This window comes from Otolemur garnettii, unplaced genomic scaffold (genome assembly GCF_000181295.1).
Source record: "Otolemur garnettii isolate 467f Iridium unplaced genomic scaffold, OtoGar3 scaffold00184, whole genome shotgun sequence".
Lineage (NCBI taxonomy): Eukaryota > Metazoa > Chordata > Mammalia > Primates > Galagidae > Otolemur > Otolemur garnettii.
The window spans coordinates 976,093-992,325 of record NW_003852579.1 but is presented as its reverse complement, the minus strand read 5'-3'; the positions used below and the strand labels follow the sequence as shown (position 1 = coordinate 992,325).

The following is a 16,233-nucleotide window of genomic DNA, read 5'->3' as shown; positions in this document are numbered from 1 at the left end:
CCCAAGAGTTTGAGGTTGCTGTGAGCCGTGACACCACAGCACTCTACCAAGGGTAACATAGTGAGACTCTGTCTCAAAAATAAATAAGTAAAAATTTAAAAAACATATATATACATGCACATGCACACACATACAACAAAATTTCATTCTACCATTCTTAGCTTAAACATGGTACCTTTACAAGCAGCAAAAAGCACATAAAATGATGGCTCATTCACCAATCACATACTTTATTCCACCCTCCTCATAAAGTTCTTGTTAAGATTATGTTAAAAGATAAATCAGAATGATGGTTGGCACACATTAAGTGCACAATAGGAAGGTAATGTTATTAAATAATGCCTACCACATGGTAGGCAGGTAGGACAGAGTAGTGAAAAGAAAAAAAAAGCTCCAGCCTTCAGGAAGCTTTATATTCTGATATATAAGGCAGAAAATAAACACTATACAATGTCTGACAAAAAAGGGATGAAGACGGGCAGCACGTGTGGCTCAAAGGAGTAAGGCACCAGCCCCATATGCCGGAGGTGGTAAGTTCAAACCCAGCCCTGACCAAAAAAAGAAAAAAAAAAAGAAAAAAGAAAAAAAATGGATGAAGAAAGGAAGACTATGATGGGGGAGAGAAGTTCAGCTAGGATAAACAGGGGTGATTTACCCACATATTTAAGTTATTAAATGTAACACTCCCAACACACCCACAAAATGAATGAGAACATTTTCTCTACTCTCTAACACTATTCCTATGAGTTCAACAACTTTGATTTAGCAGACCTCTAACCTATTTCTATTTCTCCTCTCATAAATTCCAGAAACAGGCTCATTTAAATGGAAATGAGTATCAGTCAAGTTCAGTGCAAAATACCAATTATGCCACCACTGATTTGTTTTATAAACGAAACATAAATTGAGAGATGTTAGTGTGATCTGAATAATCTTTTTTATAAGATCTATAAATCCCAAGTAAAAATACAAAACCCACACACCAAAGCTAAAATTACTAAAGTTTCTAACAATGTGTTTCTGCAATATTTTCTATTTATAAAAGTTAAATGTGCTGGGGATGGTGGCTCACGCCTACAATCCTAGCACTCTGGGAGGCCAATGTGGGTGGATTGCTTGAGCTTATGAGTTGGAGACCAGCTCTAAGCAAGAGCGAGACCCCATCTCTAAAAACTAGCCAGGCATTTTGGTGGACACCTGTAATCCCAACTACTCAGGAGGCTGAGGCAAGAGGATTCCTTGAACCCAAGAGTTTGAGGTTGCTGTGAGCTATGACGCCACAGCACTCTACCCAGGGGGACAAAGTGAGACTCTGTCTCCAAAAAAAAAAAAATTAAATGTGGTCAAGAACTTGGGTATAGGTTATTCTTGGGACTACAACTGAAAAAAAGAGAGAGAGCCAAAGAAAGAAAAAAATAGTAATAAGCATAAATGAATATAAGTTGAACACTGTCCATTCTGGCAAGAAGAGATGTGTGGACACTTAATATACCCAGTCTCTCATTTCCTTATCTGGAAGTAGTGACAATTAACAGGTGATCTTGCAGATTTATTAGAAATACTTGAAATAACATCTGTAAGGCTCAATGCCTGATACTGAGTAGATAACTAATAACCAATAGATAGTAACTACTATTCTCAAAATAGTATGCAATTGTTTTCTATTTATGACCTAAAGCATCTAACCAACTTCACAACGGAATATGTTTCAGGCCAGTCTTGGTGGCTCATGCTTATAATCCTGACACTCTGGGAAGCCAAGGCAGGAGGATTGCTTGACCTTAGGAGTTTAAGACCAATCTAAGCAAGAGCAAAACTGTCTCCACCAAAAATAGAAAAAAAATTTAGCTGGGCATGGTGACAGGTATGTGTAGTCCCAGCCACTCAGGAGGCTGAGGCAAGAGAATCACTTGAGCCCAGAGTTTGAGGCTGCAGTGAGCTGTGACTGTACCACTGCACTCTACTCAGAGTGATAAAAAATTCTACCTAACCCTCTAAAAAAAGGGAAGTGTTTCAAACTACATGGAAGCATAAAGAGGAGACTAGCACAGGTGAGTAGGCCAAGACTTAGAAGACACCTACACAATAATTCAGAACGGATCTCATTTTAGCAAAGAAAACAGTGCATATAGAAATATGGCAAACACTAATAGTTCAAACTGCTTAAGAATTTTTAAAAGGAATGGAAGTATTGCTTGTATAAGGCAAAAAGAAGTTAAATCTTACATGTGGGTAGGAGCTGTATGAAAGGGTAAGACTTCAGATAGAGTAAATAAGGTGCCTGAAAAAAGAGGTAGTCAAAACTACTACTGAGTCTTGTTTTTTTTTTCTTTTTTATTGAATGGTAACTATGTACATTAATGCACTTCTGGAGTACGGTGTGGTGTTTTCACACACAATCCAAAACACTTCCAGAGTCTTGTTTTAAGAAGAAGGAAAGCAACATAAGTTAGATTTTTTGCCCATGCTCTAGAAATGTATGCAGTACCCTTAACTATAAATCAAAGTTCTAAAGTCATCTGCCAACACTCCTGTTTTTAATTTCATCAATAGCTGTCAAGTCTACAAATTTTATAAAAACAAATACTATTAAAATTTTACAAGTTAACATTTTCAAATCAAATAAAATCCCTAAAAATGGCTGAATTCTCAAAACATTATCCTAGGAGTTAGTTTACTACCTATCTTGATAACGTATGAACTGTTAAATTCAAATTTCTAATCAAAGGTACTGATTCAACATTTAACATTTAGAAGCAACCAATCCATTACAAACAAGTAGGTGTTCAATGGAGATATTCTAATTAATAATCATTCATCCTGGCTGGGCGTGGTGGCTCACGCCTGTTGTCCCAGCACGGTGGGAGGCCAAGGCAGCCTCTGATCACCTTAACTATAAATCAAAGTACTAAACCTGTGCTCAGAGGTTTGAGACCAGCATGAGCCAGAGTGAGAGCCAGAGTGAGACCCCGTCTCTACCAAAATTGCCGGGTGTTCTAGCAGGCGCCTGTAATCCCAGCTACTTGGGAGGCTGAGGCTAGAGAATCACTTAAACCCAGGGACCCAGGGGTTGGCAGAGGTTGCTGTGAGCTATGATTCCACAGTACTCTACTGAAGGACACAAAGTGAGACTCTGTCTCGATAAAAAATAAATTAATTAAATTAAATTAAATAATCATTCATCCTTCTTAGTGGTTCTTCCTTGTGTTGCCTGGAATCATCATCGGCAGTTTCCTTCAACCTAGAAACTTCAGAAGCCATCTTAAACTTCTCTTTCTCAAGATACAATATCTAACACCACATCCCCACCAAATTTGCCACTTGTGTTTGGGTTGAATCAAATGCCAAGGAGCCTTATATTTTTAATACATTTACAGAAGAAAATAATTTAATTTTAAAAACACAGAAGAAGAAAAACATTTTTATCAGGTATCAAAGGAACCTTAAATGAGGATGAAAAAGAAATCAGGGCCAGGCGTGGTGGCTCACACCTTTAACACACCTTTAATCCTAGCACTCTGTGAGTGCCTAAGTGGGTGGACTGCCTGAGCTCAGGAATTTAAGACCAACCTGAGCAAGAGTGAGATCCTGTCTCTAAAAATAGCCGGGCATTGTGTTGGGCACCTGCAGTCCTAGCTACTTGGAAGGCTGAGGCAAGCGGCTCACGTGAGCCCAAGAGTTTGAGGTTGCTGTGACCTGGGATGCCACAGCACTCTACTGAGGGTGACAAAGTGAGACTCTGTCTCAAACAAAAAAAAGAAAATCAGAAGATGGAATAGGCATGTCACTGACTTCTCTTTATGTTCCAATAATTAGAATTAAAATGGTTAGTATGCAGAGAACATAACATATGCTTTCTGATAAAATCTGATGGCCAAAATTAAAGTACAGGCAGTCCCTGAGTTATGAACATCTGACTTACGAATCACACTTAATGAACAGAGGGTATTACAGGAATAGGTAAATGTACCTGTCCCAACTTACATACAAATTATCTTAAGAATAAACCTATAGAACCAATCTCATTTGTAACCCAGGAACTGCCTATATAATAAGAGCCTCTCATTGTAATTAAAATCATATTGAAACCAGAAACTGGCAAGCAAGCTCACTAACACACACACACACACACACACATAAACCCAAACAACAAAACAATGGCTGCTTTTTAAAAATTAATGCTAGCCAGGCATACTGGCTCATGCCTGTAATCCTAGCACTTTGAAAGGGAGAGAAAGGAGGATCACTTGAGGCCAGGAGTTCAAGAACAGCCTGCACAACACAGTGAGTGCCTATGTCCATCCAGGAAAAAGTAAAAATTTAGCCAGGCATGCTGGTATGTGCCTTATAGTCTTACCTACTAAGGAAACTGAGCCAGTAGCACTGCTTGAACCCCAGAGTTGGGGACTACAGTGAGTTGTGATTGTGCCACTGTACTCCAGCCTACACAACAGAGTGAGACCCTGTCTTTAATTAAGAAAAAGAAACTAATGCTAAAAAATGTTTTCATAGTAGAATCTGTAATTATGGATGACAGAAAATCTAATTAAAAAATGTTTTTCCAGCTCAGCACCTGTGGCTCAAGCAGCTAAGGTACCAGCCATATACACCTGAGCTGGTGGGTTCAAATCCAGCCTGGGCCCACCAAACAACAATGATGGCTGCAACCAAAAAACAGTCGGGTGTTGTGGTGGGTGCCAGTGGTCCCAGCTACTTGGGAGACGGAGGCAGGAGACTTGCTTACCCAGGGGTACAGCTTGAAGCTGTCTCAAAAAAAAAAAAAAAATTCCTATTCATTTTATAACAAAGGAATATTCCTTCAGAGAACTCATGTAACTCGCCCTAGCTATCACCAGTTAATGGTAGAAGAAAGACAAGATCTCAGATTTTATTTAACTCTAGACATCACAGTAAGGCTGGAAAACAAGCTGTGAAGATAGAGATTTGTATTCAATTCTTAACAACTTAATATTTGTGTGACCCTGAGCATACAAGAGCTGCCTGTGGTTCAGTGAATAGGGAGCCGGCCCAATATACTGAGGGCAGCAGGTTCAAACCCAGCCCTGGCCAAACTGCAACAAAAAAATATCTGGGCATGTGGTGGGCGCCTGTAGTCCCAGCTACTTGGGAGACTGAGGCACTTAAGCCCAAGAGCTGGAGGTTGCTGTGAGCTGTGATGCCACAGCGCTCTACAGAGGGCGACAAAGTAAGACTGTCTCTCAAAAAATAAAAATTCCATTTCTTCAATCATAAAATGAGAAATTGTATATCTACTTATCAGATTTAGAATAAGAAACAGAAATTATATAGAGAGCACTTAGCTTTACACAGAAATTTTTGACTACCAGTAGTTACTACTATTTTGCTCACTCTGACAATGCTAATTTTAAAACACAGCAATTATTTCAGTCTTCCAAATTGACAATGAGTTGGTAGCCATTCAACAAAAGTTCATCACACAAAGAAATATAGACTTATTCACAAAGAGAAGATATTAAGAAATTTATTTAATGGAGAGCACGCATTCTATCAACAAATTATTCACTGAATTTCCTTACATACACACTGTAAGAACTGCATCTGTTGCCCAGAAAATCATCTAATAGTTTCCAACAAACAATTAGGACCTGTATTTTTCCTATAATGGTATGGCATCTAAAAAAATTAAACATACACTCTGAAAAGCAAAAAAAATCTTGTTTGATCATACCTTATGTAATAATGAACATGGTGTCTATGAGCATGGTGTCTTGCCTCAAGAGACAGCTTTCATTTGACAACATCTATCAAAAGCCTAATGTGTGGCAGTGCTTGTGACTCAGAGGAGTAGGGCACCAGCCCCATATGCTAGAGGTGGCGGGTTCAAACCCAGCCTTGGCCAAAATAAATAAATAAATAAATAAAACATATATTTATTATTTATATATATACATAAAATCATGTTACTCTTTAAAAAAAAAAAAAGCCTAATGCATTTCATGTGATCCAGGAAAATTCCCTTATTAAGAATTTATTCCAAGGAAAGAGTCATGGACTTATACCAAGCATATTAAAAACAGTCTCATTTATAACACCAAAATACTGCTAAGTGAAATATCAAATATAATGGGATTACTCAAAATAAAATACCTTTCAGTGGATTTAAATATGCCATGTAAAGATACTACAATAAAAACAACACTAAGGCTCAGCCCCCATAGCACAATGGTTACAGTGCCACCCACATACGCAGGGGCTGGCAGGTTCAAACCCAGCCTGGGCCTGCTAAACAATTGACAACTGTAACAAAAAATAGCTGGAGTGTTGTAGCAGGCATCTGTAGTCCCAGCAACTTGGGAGGCTGTGGCAAGAGAATCACTTAAGCCCAACAGTTTGAGGTTGCTGTGACCTGTGATACCATGGCACTCTATTGAGGGCGACATAGTGAGACTCTGTCTCCAAAAAAAAAAAACCACCACTAAATAATAAACCCAGCCCTGGCCAAAAACTGCAAAAAAATAATAATAATAAAATAAAATAAATAATAATATGGTAATGTATGAAATCAAGATGTAAAACGAAGTGGACAGAATAATCCCAATGTTATAATGAATTAAATAAGGTGGAATAACAGATATAAAACACAATATTGGTTTTCTGACAAACGGATTTAGGGTAATGGTTTTCTTCTTGTGATTTTTCTACTTCATCACAATTTCTACCAATGAAGAGGTGTTATTCTAATAATTAGGGGGAAATGGTCAATTTTTTAAAAGATGTATATAGTTTTGCAGTTTACTATCCTTTCCCAACTCAAATAAAAAGCTAACACGGGGGGCAGCACCTGTGGCTCAAAAGGGTAGGGCACTGGCCCCATATGCTGGAGTTGGCAGGTTCAAACCCAGCCCTGGCCAAAAAAAAACTAACACAGATATAATAGGATTAAGATATGTATCCAATCCAACAGTACTGTAAATAGTTTACAAAACTAATACCAGAGGGGACCTTTGGTGGCCAATCACTTACAAAATTCTTTTTTAATTGTTTGGGATTCGTTGAGGGTACAAAGAACTAGGTTGCACTGATTACATTTGTTAGGTAAAGTCCCTCTTATAATTATGACCCACCCTCAAGAGGTGTGCCATACACTGTGACCCCCCCCACTCCCCTATTTCCCTACCCCTCCCTTATATTAGATCATCTACTGCCTTCATATTAGTATTGAATACATTAGATTCTTGCTTCTCCATTCTTGTGAAGCTTTACTAAGAAGAACATGTTCCACCTCCATCTAGGTTAATGCAAATGATGTGAAGTCTCCCATCTTTTTTTTTTTTTGCCGGGGCTAGGCTTGAACCTGCCATCCCTGGCATATGAGGCCAGCACCCTACTCCTTGAGCCACAGGTGCCGCCCCTCAAGTCTCCATCTTTTTAATGGCTGAATAGTATTCCATGGTATACATATACCACAGCTTATTAATCCATTTCTGGGTTGGTGGGCATCTTGGCACATCTTGACGATTATAAATTGAGCTGCGATAAACAGTCTAGTGCAAATGTCCTTATGATAAAATGATTTTTTTTTTCTTCTGGATAGATGCCTAGTAATGGGATTGCAAGATCAAATAAATGGGAGGCTTATTTTGAGTTCTTTGAAGATTCTACATACTTCCTTCCAAAAAGGTTATATTACTTTGTAGTCCCAACAGCAGTGTAAAAGTGTTCCCTTCTCTCCACCTCCATGCCAGTATTTACAGCTTTGAGACTTTGTGATGTGAGTCATTCTTCCTGGGGTTAGGTGATATCTCAGGGTGGTTTTGATTTGTATTTCTCTGATGATTACAGATGATGAACATTTTTTCACGTTTGTTAGCCATTTGTCTGTCTTCTTTAGAGAAGGTACTATTCATGTCTCTTGCCCAGTGATATACGGGACTGTTGACTCTTTTTTGTTGATTGATTTGACAATTAATTTGACAAAACTCAATTAATTTGAGTTTTCTATAGATCCCAGTTATCAAATTTTTGTCTGATTCATAATACGCAAATATATTTTCCCATTGTGTAGGTTGTCTATTTGCTTTGGTTGTTGTTTCCTTAGCAATACAGTAGCTATCCAGTTTAATTAAGGTGGGTGATGGCAGGGTGATGCCCCCATCTTTGCCCATTTACAACAGTGTCATCTGGAAATGGTGCTAAGCAGAAAACTATAGTATGATAAAACAAAATGTTTACTATCAGCATGAAGACCTACTCTGCCACCTGACAGCTGTTTAACCCTAACTGGACAGCAGTTTTCTCATGTGTGAACTGAATTCATTTCATTACACTAACCAAGTATTTGACATATGAAAGGCATTCCTGTAAGCACAGTTAAAACTGAGCCTGAATTCAGACACACCCACGCAAGAAGGAACTCACACATACATTGTGTTTTTCTACCAGGAATATCATCTATTAATTATATACTAAAATAACTAAAATTCACACCTGGGATGGGGTAGATTTTGTCTACATTTACCTGTTGTTGTCCTTGCTGAGCCTGTGGGGTGGTCTGCTGATTAGCAGAATTAGTTGCTGCAGCAGCAGCAGCAGCTTGCTGCTGGAAAAGACTGGCAGGGTAGACTCCCCAGGGAGTAACTCCATAATACTGGTGAGGGACCACCGCTGGGCCTAGAAATAGCAAGAGAAAGGTAAAGTTTACACTGTTGAGAATCAACTCAGGGCTCCCAAAGAGTACACCTGGCTTGGCAGATCCTACTATAAAATACTAACTTAGGAATATATACTAATTGTTACTAGCTAATTATTAATTCCCTTTTTTAAAAACAGAAAATGTTATATAAGATCCTTACGCCAAAGTCTTCTAAAGTCATAATATACTCTAGACCTAAGGAAAGAAGCCTATTAGAGATACTCAAAGAGAAAATAACTGAGAAAAGTTGAAGGGGTTGGACTAAAGAACAAATAGAGGACTTGGCCTTAGAAAAAATGTATGTTTTTTCTCTGAGAAAGAAAGGATGTAGGCAAGATATAGAAAAAACTTGTTCCAAAAAGCAAAATAAACGGAGGGTTTGTGTGCTTAAAGTGACAAAACAGAACAAAAGTTTCAGATGTATCCTGCTTTCAATAGTAAGAATGACACCTGAGGTGATTCACAGGTGACATCCTGGTACTCCATTAATTCCAGAACCGTGAAAATCTATCTGAATTCTGATAACACAACCCAGACACTCAACTGAATCTCACGGTTCAATTTCAAAGAGGCTTGGATTTCCTATTGCAAAAGTCATTCAACCCAAATACATTCAGACATTAATGTATGAAATTTTAAATTAAGTCAAAGTTGAATATACACACACATACACAAAAAAAACTATAGAATATCTTGACTTGTTGAATAAAATAGATGTAAAGGTTGAGTATCCCATATTTGAAAACCTTGGAATTGAAGTGTTTCAGATTTTGGAATATTTGCATATACACTATAGGATCTTAAGAGATGGAACCGAAGTAGAAACACAAAATTCATTTATGTTTCATATACACGTAATACCCATAGCTTCAGAGTATCTATAACTTTCCCTTGGGGGCACTAAATAAATTGACATTATATAAGGTCTAACCCTTGACTCATCACATAAGGTAGATGTGAAATTTTCCACTTGTGGCATGGCATTTGTGTGCACTAAGTTTCAGATTTTGGAGTATTCCATACTTTAGATTTTCAGATTAAAGATGCTCCACCTATAACTGGTATTAGGAGTGTAGCCATACTTACCTTGGAAAGATGGGCTGTAACCTGTAATGAGATTCCTCAAAGGCTTCCCCAAAAGCCAACAAAGAACCTCTACTGTGCACAGGCTACCATTACTATAAACATTTACATTACTTTAAATTTCTTCAATTGGCAGTTCTACTACTTTACCCTGGTCACATGGCCTAAGACTGAATTTAGAAAAACATTCCAGGGTCATCAACTGAGCTTGGTTCATAAGGATGCCTGCTTCAATTCCTATGTGATTAACACCTTATACAAACACACAGATCCACAGTTTGGTTAGTTACATTTCCTGTCATATGTGAAAGTATTTAAGTCACTTTCAGTCTGGCTCAGCTGACGTGTACCAAAAACAAGATTCTCGGCACCAAACTATCGTCTCAATAATAGCAAATGTGCCATCCCTAACACCAGTTCTTTGTTTTGAATAACATATATTAAGTTAGTAGAGGAAAGAACTTCTAAACCAAGTACAGAAAATGACAATTCAAGGGGAAAAAAAATAGGCATTCTATTTAACATAATGTAGTGTAGTATATGCATGGGCACTGGAGTAAAATCTGGTTCAAATCCCAACTCTACAACATTTAAATTATGTGATATTCATCCAATAAGACAACTATCTGAGCACCAAATGTCTAATCCATAAAGTTATCATTTGACAACTCATATGAAAGAATAGCAGGCAGGAGAATGCCTACAAATAGTTAAGTATTCTATAAATATTAACAGCGGTTAGGAGAGATCATTCTCCTAGGGAAAGCTTTCTATTATCCCCAAAGGTAGGGTGGGAGATAACCTATATTGAACACGTTCCCATCACAACAATGCCAAAATGTAAACAAGCCCAAAAATCTAAGAAATGCTATGCTGAATTTGAGGTCATTATTGTAAACCATAGGCTATGTAAGTAGTAGTGAAATCTCACAGCAGTATTTAGTCATTAATTGACTTGCCAGGATCCGCCCCAAAAGAATATTAACATTGAAAGACATTTTGTTTATCCTAATGCTAAATTTAACTTCCCATACATATACAGCTCAACTGTGGTGACAGCAACTGTTGCACAGAATCAAGTAACAAAAGTGCCTGCCTTTGAAAGATTGGAGGGTGAGGGGGGCAGGTTATGCACAATTCCAAAAGCAAATAACAGAAACAACACAATAATTAGTCAAAGAATAGAGAACAGTTAGCAAGGAAGGGTTCCTAGAGTTGACAATGCCAGCTAAAGCATATTATAGGCCAAGAATGGAAAAAGGTTTACTACAGAAGACTAAGGAGACCACAATGTTCAAAGGACTATACCAACGCAGTATCTGTAGCAAACAAAAAGTGAGATCAGTATTGCTACAATGTATGCCGTGAGTCTATTGTAGTCAATTAGAAGGAAATAGAGAGGTGCATATACAGAGACCCTATGAGACAGAGAGAGAGCACCCTTACGTATAGTAAGTCCTAACCCTGGCTAAAACTCAGAATTACGTGGTAGCTACTTTAAAATACTGATTCCAATGAGGAACGCTCTATCACCACCTCTCAAATAGGTTATAACGATCAGCTACGTTTGATAACGATGGCAGTATGCCATTGCATATGAATTAGAATGAAAAAAACGAGAAACCAATAAAGGGTTTAAGCAGAGCGAGAAACAGTAGAATTTGTGTTTGAAACAATTTTCTTGAGCAATTTAGAGGGGTGGAGGAGGGGAAAGAGGCAAAGAAATTAGAAATATATGAAGGACACCAGCATAAGGACCTAAACTATGGTAGACTGTAGGTAGTAGGAGACCTGGACAAAGGAGAAAATTCCCAGAATACTACATATAAATGAGCAACGGATGGCTCCACGGACCAAAAACATGTATGCCAAGGGCTAGGTGACTAATTTGCCTCTGTACATGTTCTGAGGGGCCTGCGTTACAGCTAAGTAGAGATATCCACTCTAGTACTCTAGATAGCCACTCAGTAGAAATCTCCACTGGAGACATGGATTTGGTAAAGAGTGTAAAGAGTGCATGCCCATCTCAAATAATTTTTTAGCAGGTGAGAAAATCCCTCATGCAGCAGAAATGTCTCACCTAGTGTCGCTGCTGCAGCCAATCCAGCTGTGTAGGGGTCCGTCCCTGGGGGAGCAGCGCTGATGATGTATGGATTGGGGACAAACGCAGCGGGAGCTAAACCTGCTGAAAACATACCTGTCAGTAAAAACAAACTTGACTAAAACTGTAGCCCTACCAAATACCTATACAGTTTAGCTACTTATTCCAGACTGTAGATGAGGGAAAAAAGAAAAAAGAGAAGATAGGATAGGTTGAAAGCAAAGAAGAATATTTAAAAGACAATCCCTATACTAAAGATTCTGGTGAAATTTTATGTTTTTTACCACTACTAAAGAAATAACTTAAATTAAAACTGTTTATACAGCTTTAACTTCAGCACAATTTCTAAAAGGTTAAAATTATAACAGGCTAAAATAGAGCAATTTAGAAGATTTTTGCAAAATGAGATGGAGGGAAGCTTTTATTTCCATTTAAAGCAATCTTTGAAACAGTTTTCCTCAAATAAAATTTATGAGTATTTATTGAATACCACATACAGTATCAGACCCAAGCAAAGGCCTCGTATGCGGCCTTCATTTATCTAAGTTAGAAGAAAAATACTTGCTACAGCATACCATTTCCAAGATTGCCAATCTCCTTTTTATTCAACCATGTCATTTTGGAACATTAAAAAAAAATTTCTACTTGCTTATACTTAACACATGTTATTTCAAAGACACCTTAAAAACATCAGGGGGAGCTGAACATGGTAGCTCACACTTGTAATCCTAGCACTTTGGGAGGCTGAGGCGGGTGGACTGCTTGACTTCAGGAGTTCAAGACCAGCCTGGGAAAGAACAAGACCCCATCTCTATTAAGAATAAAAAACCAGCCAGGCATTGTGGCAGGCACCTGTACTTCCAGCTAATGGGGAGGCTGAGGGAAAGGATTGCTCAGTTGAGCCCAGGAGTTTGAGGTTGCTATGTGAGCTATGACACCAGGACACTCCACCAGGGCGACAGAATAATTCTCTGTCTCTTTAAAAAAAAAAAAAAAAAAAAAGACTAAAATGCCCATCAAACCTTTTAGCAACTGCTATAAGAAAAGAGCAAAACAACTTGAAAACCAATAATTAAATGAGAACACTTTTTATATTTTTTCAATGTACACTGCTTGGAAAACAGATTTATTGGTATTACTTGCTTGTTATGAGTGGTTTGTTATACGATGTGTCAGTCCACACAACCCCAAATTATTTAATCAATTTTGTCCAAATCTTACCCACAGAGCTGCTAGTCACCAGTTACTATTGCAGTAAATACTTTCAGGGGTATACAACCTTTTGGCTTCTCTGTGCCACATAGGAAGAGGAGTTGTCTTGGACCACATATTACATAGCACAAACACTACTGAAAGCTGATAAGCAAGGGAAAAAATGCATAATTTTCAGGATTATCTGCCACCTTAGGAAAGCAAAAACGTCCTCACATAATCCACCTGTGGCCCACAGACCATGGGTTGGACACGCCTGCAAAGCAATGGCTGGAGATAAGGAAATCTTGTGTGTTTGGGTCTAGCAGGTATGCCAAAAATAAATAATGTAGCTAGAGACAACTGGATAAGAAGCAAAGGCCATTTACTCTGAGAAATTTTTCTGGACTTTCATAAATCAGTCTCAATTGATGGGTTTCACAACATCCAGTTATCCTAGAATGGTGGCCACACCTATAAGAAAAGAGCTACAGGCTTCAGGACTTACCAATGTGTGGCTGGTGAGCGGCTGCCAGTGCGTACTGCTGCTGCTGGGCAGCTGTCAACTGCTGGACAGCAAGCGCGTTAGGTCTTTGGAACAGCTGAGGTAAAAGAAAGACATGGTGTGGTTAGGAAAACTTTCTCCTGAAATAACTTTAAAACCTCACTAAAATTTTCAATAAACTCTTTTTTAGGCATGATACTATAACAAAAAAGAGTTCTCATAGTCTAGTCCATTCCCATGGTATTATGCTTCATAGTTCTTCGGTTTTCCCTCTTTCTTTACCTTGATTGTGTGAAGGGTTCCCATGGGCGGAATGCTGCACAGATTTTATGTCCCCTAAACCACAGACATACAGATTTATACGTAAACTCCCTAACAGTTATCAAAAGGTTTACAGGTCCTGCCTGATCCAAGGCACACTTTAAAAACTGGACAAATGTACTATAAAACAATTTGCCACATTGCTCCCAGTGCCAAATCTCCCTTCAGTTCTTTTAAGACCCCAGAAACACTTTGAATTAATCCTTACCTACTCACATGTTAGAAAATGTGAAAAGTGTTCACTTCACCCTCTAGGATGCCTCACTCTAGGAAAATGGTATTGGATACCCTCCTCAACTAGTGGCTTTTCCTAATGAGTAAATGAGACAACGGCCCAAGTTACAGAGTCTCCTAAGATACCTATTCTTTATAGATAGAAAATAAAACAAGTATAGCTGCTATTAACAAATCACGGATGGGGAGCTCAAACCTAGCACATTTCTTAGTTCCCAAGAAAAGGAAAAAAAAAACGTTAAAAGGCCTTTAATCTAAAGATTTTTATCTTAATACAAAATCACTCACTCAACAAATATTTATGAAACAAATGATACTGGTAGGCACTGTGCAAGGAACTAGGGATACAACCATGAATAAAACAATACATAATCCCTGCCCTTATAGAAAATATACTTTAGCATGAATTTTAGGTACTAAAAAGGGGTGGGAGGTGCTGGTGACCTGATTTTAAACTGCCTTTAGGGGCTTCCTTCTAAGGAGTCATACTGAAGACTTCAGTTATTTGCTGAAATCAGACTGAAAGCACTTACTGAAGCAACCTTCCTGGACAGGACCTTCAACCTACCTGCTCTTTCTACAGGATTTTTCAACAGCTCAGCTGACATCACTGGATGATGTATAACAGACACCATGGATCTTGAATTACAGGATGTCCTCATAAAGAGACCTGATTGTTTCAGACATTAGGAGATAATGTCATTCCACCAACTCAGCTTAATTATTGTTGTGACTGGACTTACTGTTTGTTATCCTAAGTGGTGGAGAGAATTATCCTGTGATCTGGTTACTTCTATGCCTAAAATACACCAGGAGGCTAATTTTATTTTATTTATTTAGTTAGTTATTTTTTGAGACAGAGTCTTACTTTGTCGCCCTTGGTAGAGTGCCATGGTGTCATAGCTCACAGCAACCTCAAACTCTTGGGCTTAAGTGATTCTTTTGCCTCACCCTCCCAAGTAGTTGGGACTATAGGCACCCATCACAACGCCTGGCTATTTTTTTTTTTTTTTTAAGAGACAAGGTCTCACTCTGGCTATACCTCAAGCTGGTCTCAAACTCATGAGCTCAAGCAATCCACCCACCTTGGCCTCCCAGAGAGCTAGGATTATAAGCATATGCCGCCACACCTGGCCTAGGAGGCTAGAATTATTTATTTATTTAGAGACAGAGTTTCACTTTGTTGCTCTTAGTAGAGTGTCATGGCATCAGAGCTCACAGCAACCTCCAACTCTTGGGCTTAAGCGATTCTCTTGCCTCGGCCTCCCAAGCAGCTGAGACTATAGGCGCCCGCCACAACGCCCAGTTATTTTTTTTTTTCTTGCAGTTGTCATTGTTGTTTAGCAGGCCCGGGCCGGGTCCGGACCCACCAGCCAGGTATATGTGGCCGGTGCCCTAGCCACTGCGCTACACATGCAAAGCCAAGCAAGCTAGGTCTAAATAACAAAAAGTGAATACTGAAAGTGTACTGGTCGCCTTTACCTATTGCCTCTCTTTCCATACACTTTCATCTTTCTAAAAACCAGAGTAAAATTAGTCCTTACTTTTACAGTACTAATTGTCAAAAGTAACCATGTATAGATTTCAAAAATATTTGATTTTTATTTTTTCAAAAGTTAAACATCACTATGATGCTGGTAAAAAGGGAAAAAGATAGTACTACTTTTAGGTATTCATTAAATATCAAGTCTTAAAAAGAACTAAAGAAATTGAATCTAACTGACAAACATATAAGAACACATATCCACTACTACTTTTTAACTATGACCTGGCAGAAATCTTTCTTAAGTTGGTTTCACATTTCAGTTTTACCAAAAAAAAAAAAGTCTTACAGTATTCCTACCAACAGGAGGCAGTCCACCCAAGCTGGGTAGCCAGGAGGCAGAAAACAAATAAAATAGTAAACAGTTGTCTTTAAATTATTTCCAAAGTTATAAAAACTCACAGTTCCACTAAACATACAAGTCCTCCTCGATGGGTCTCTTGAATTTTACTGGCCTAAAACCTTTAGAAACAATTAACTTTTCAGACATTGTTTGTGGTGCCTTCCTTTTCCTTTCTACCCTTCTTTGTCCTGCTGCAAACAAGATAACTCTTGGTTCAATAAACACTTTTTTTCGGCTT

The 16,233-nt window shown here is 38.4% G+C and overlaps 1 protein-coding gene across 12 annotated transcripts in view; it reads right to left on the bottom strand.

Moving 5' to 3' along the window:
• PUM1 (pumilio RNA binding family member 1) overlaps positions 1–16,233 on the bottom strand; it is a 132,588-nt gene that overhangs the window by 26,204 nt on the left and 90,151 nt on the right. For 7 of the 12 annotated variants that reach the window (XM_023507470.1, XM_023507472.1, XM_023507476.1 and 4 more), the window contains 3 exons: positions 13,558–13,651; positions 11,838–11,954; positions 8,501–8,652 (listed from right to left, as the gene is read on the bottom strand). In XM_023507470.1, the coding sequence (XP_023363238.1) occupies positions 8,501–8,652; positions 11,838–11,954; positions 13,558–13,651 (363 nt within the window). The remainder of the gene's footprint in view (positions 1–8,500; positions 8,653–11,837; positions 11,955–13,557; positions 13,652–16,233) is intronic. The other 5 variants (XM_023507479.1, XM_023507474.1, XM_023507475.1 and 2 more) reach the window with 2 other exon arrangements.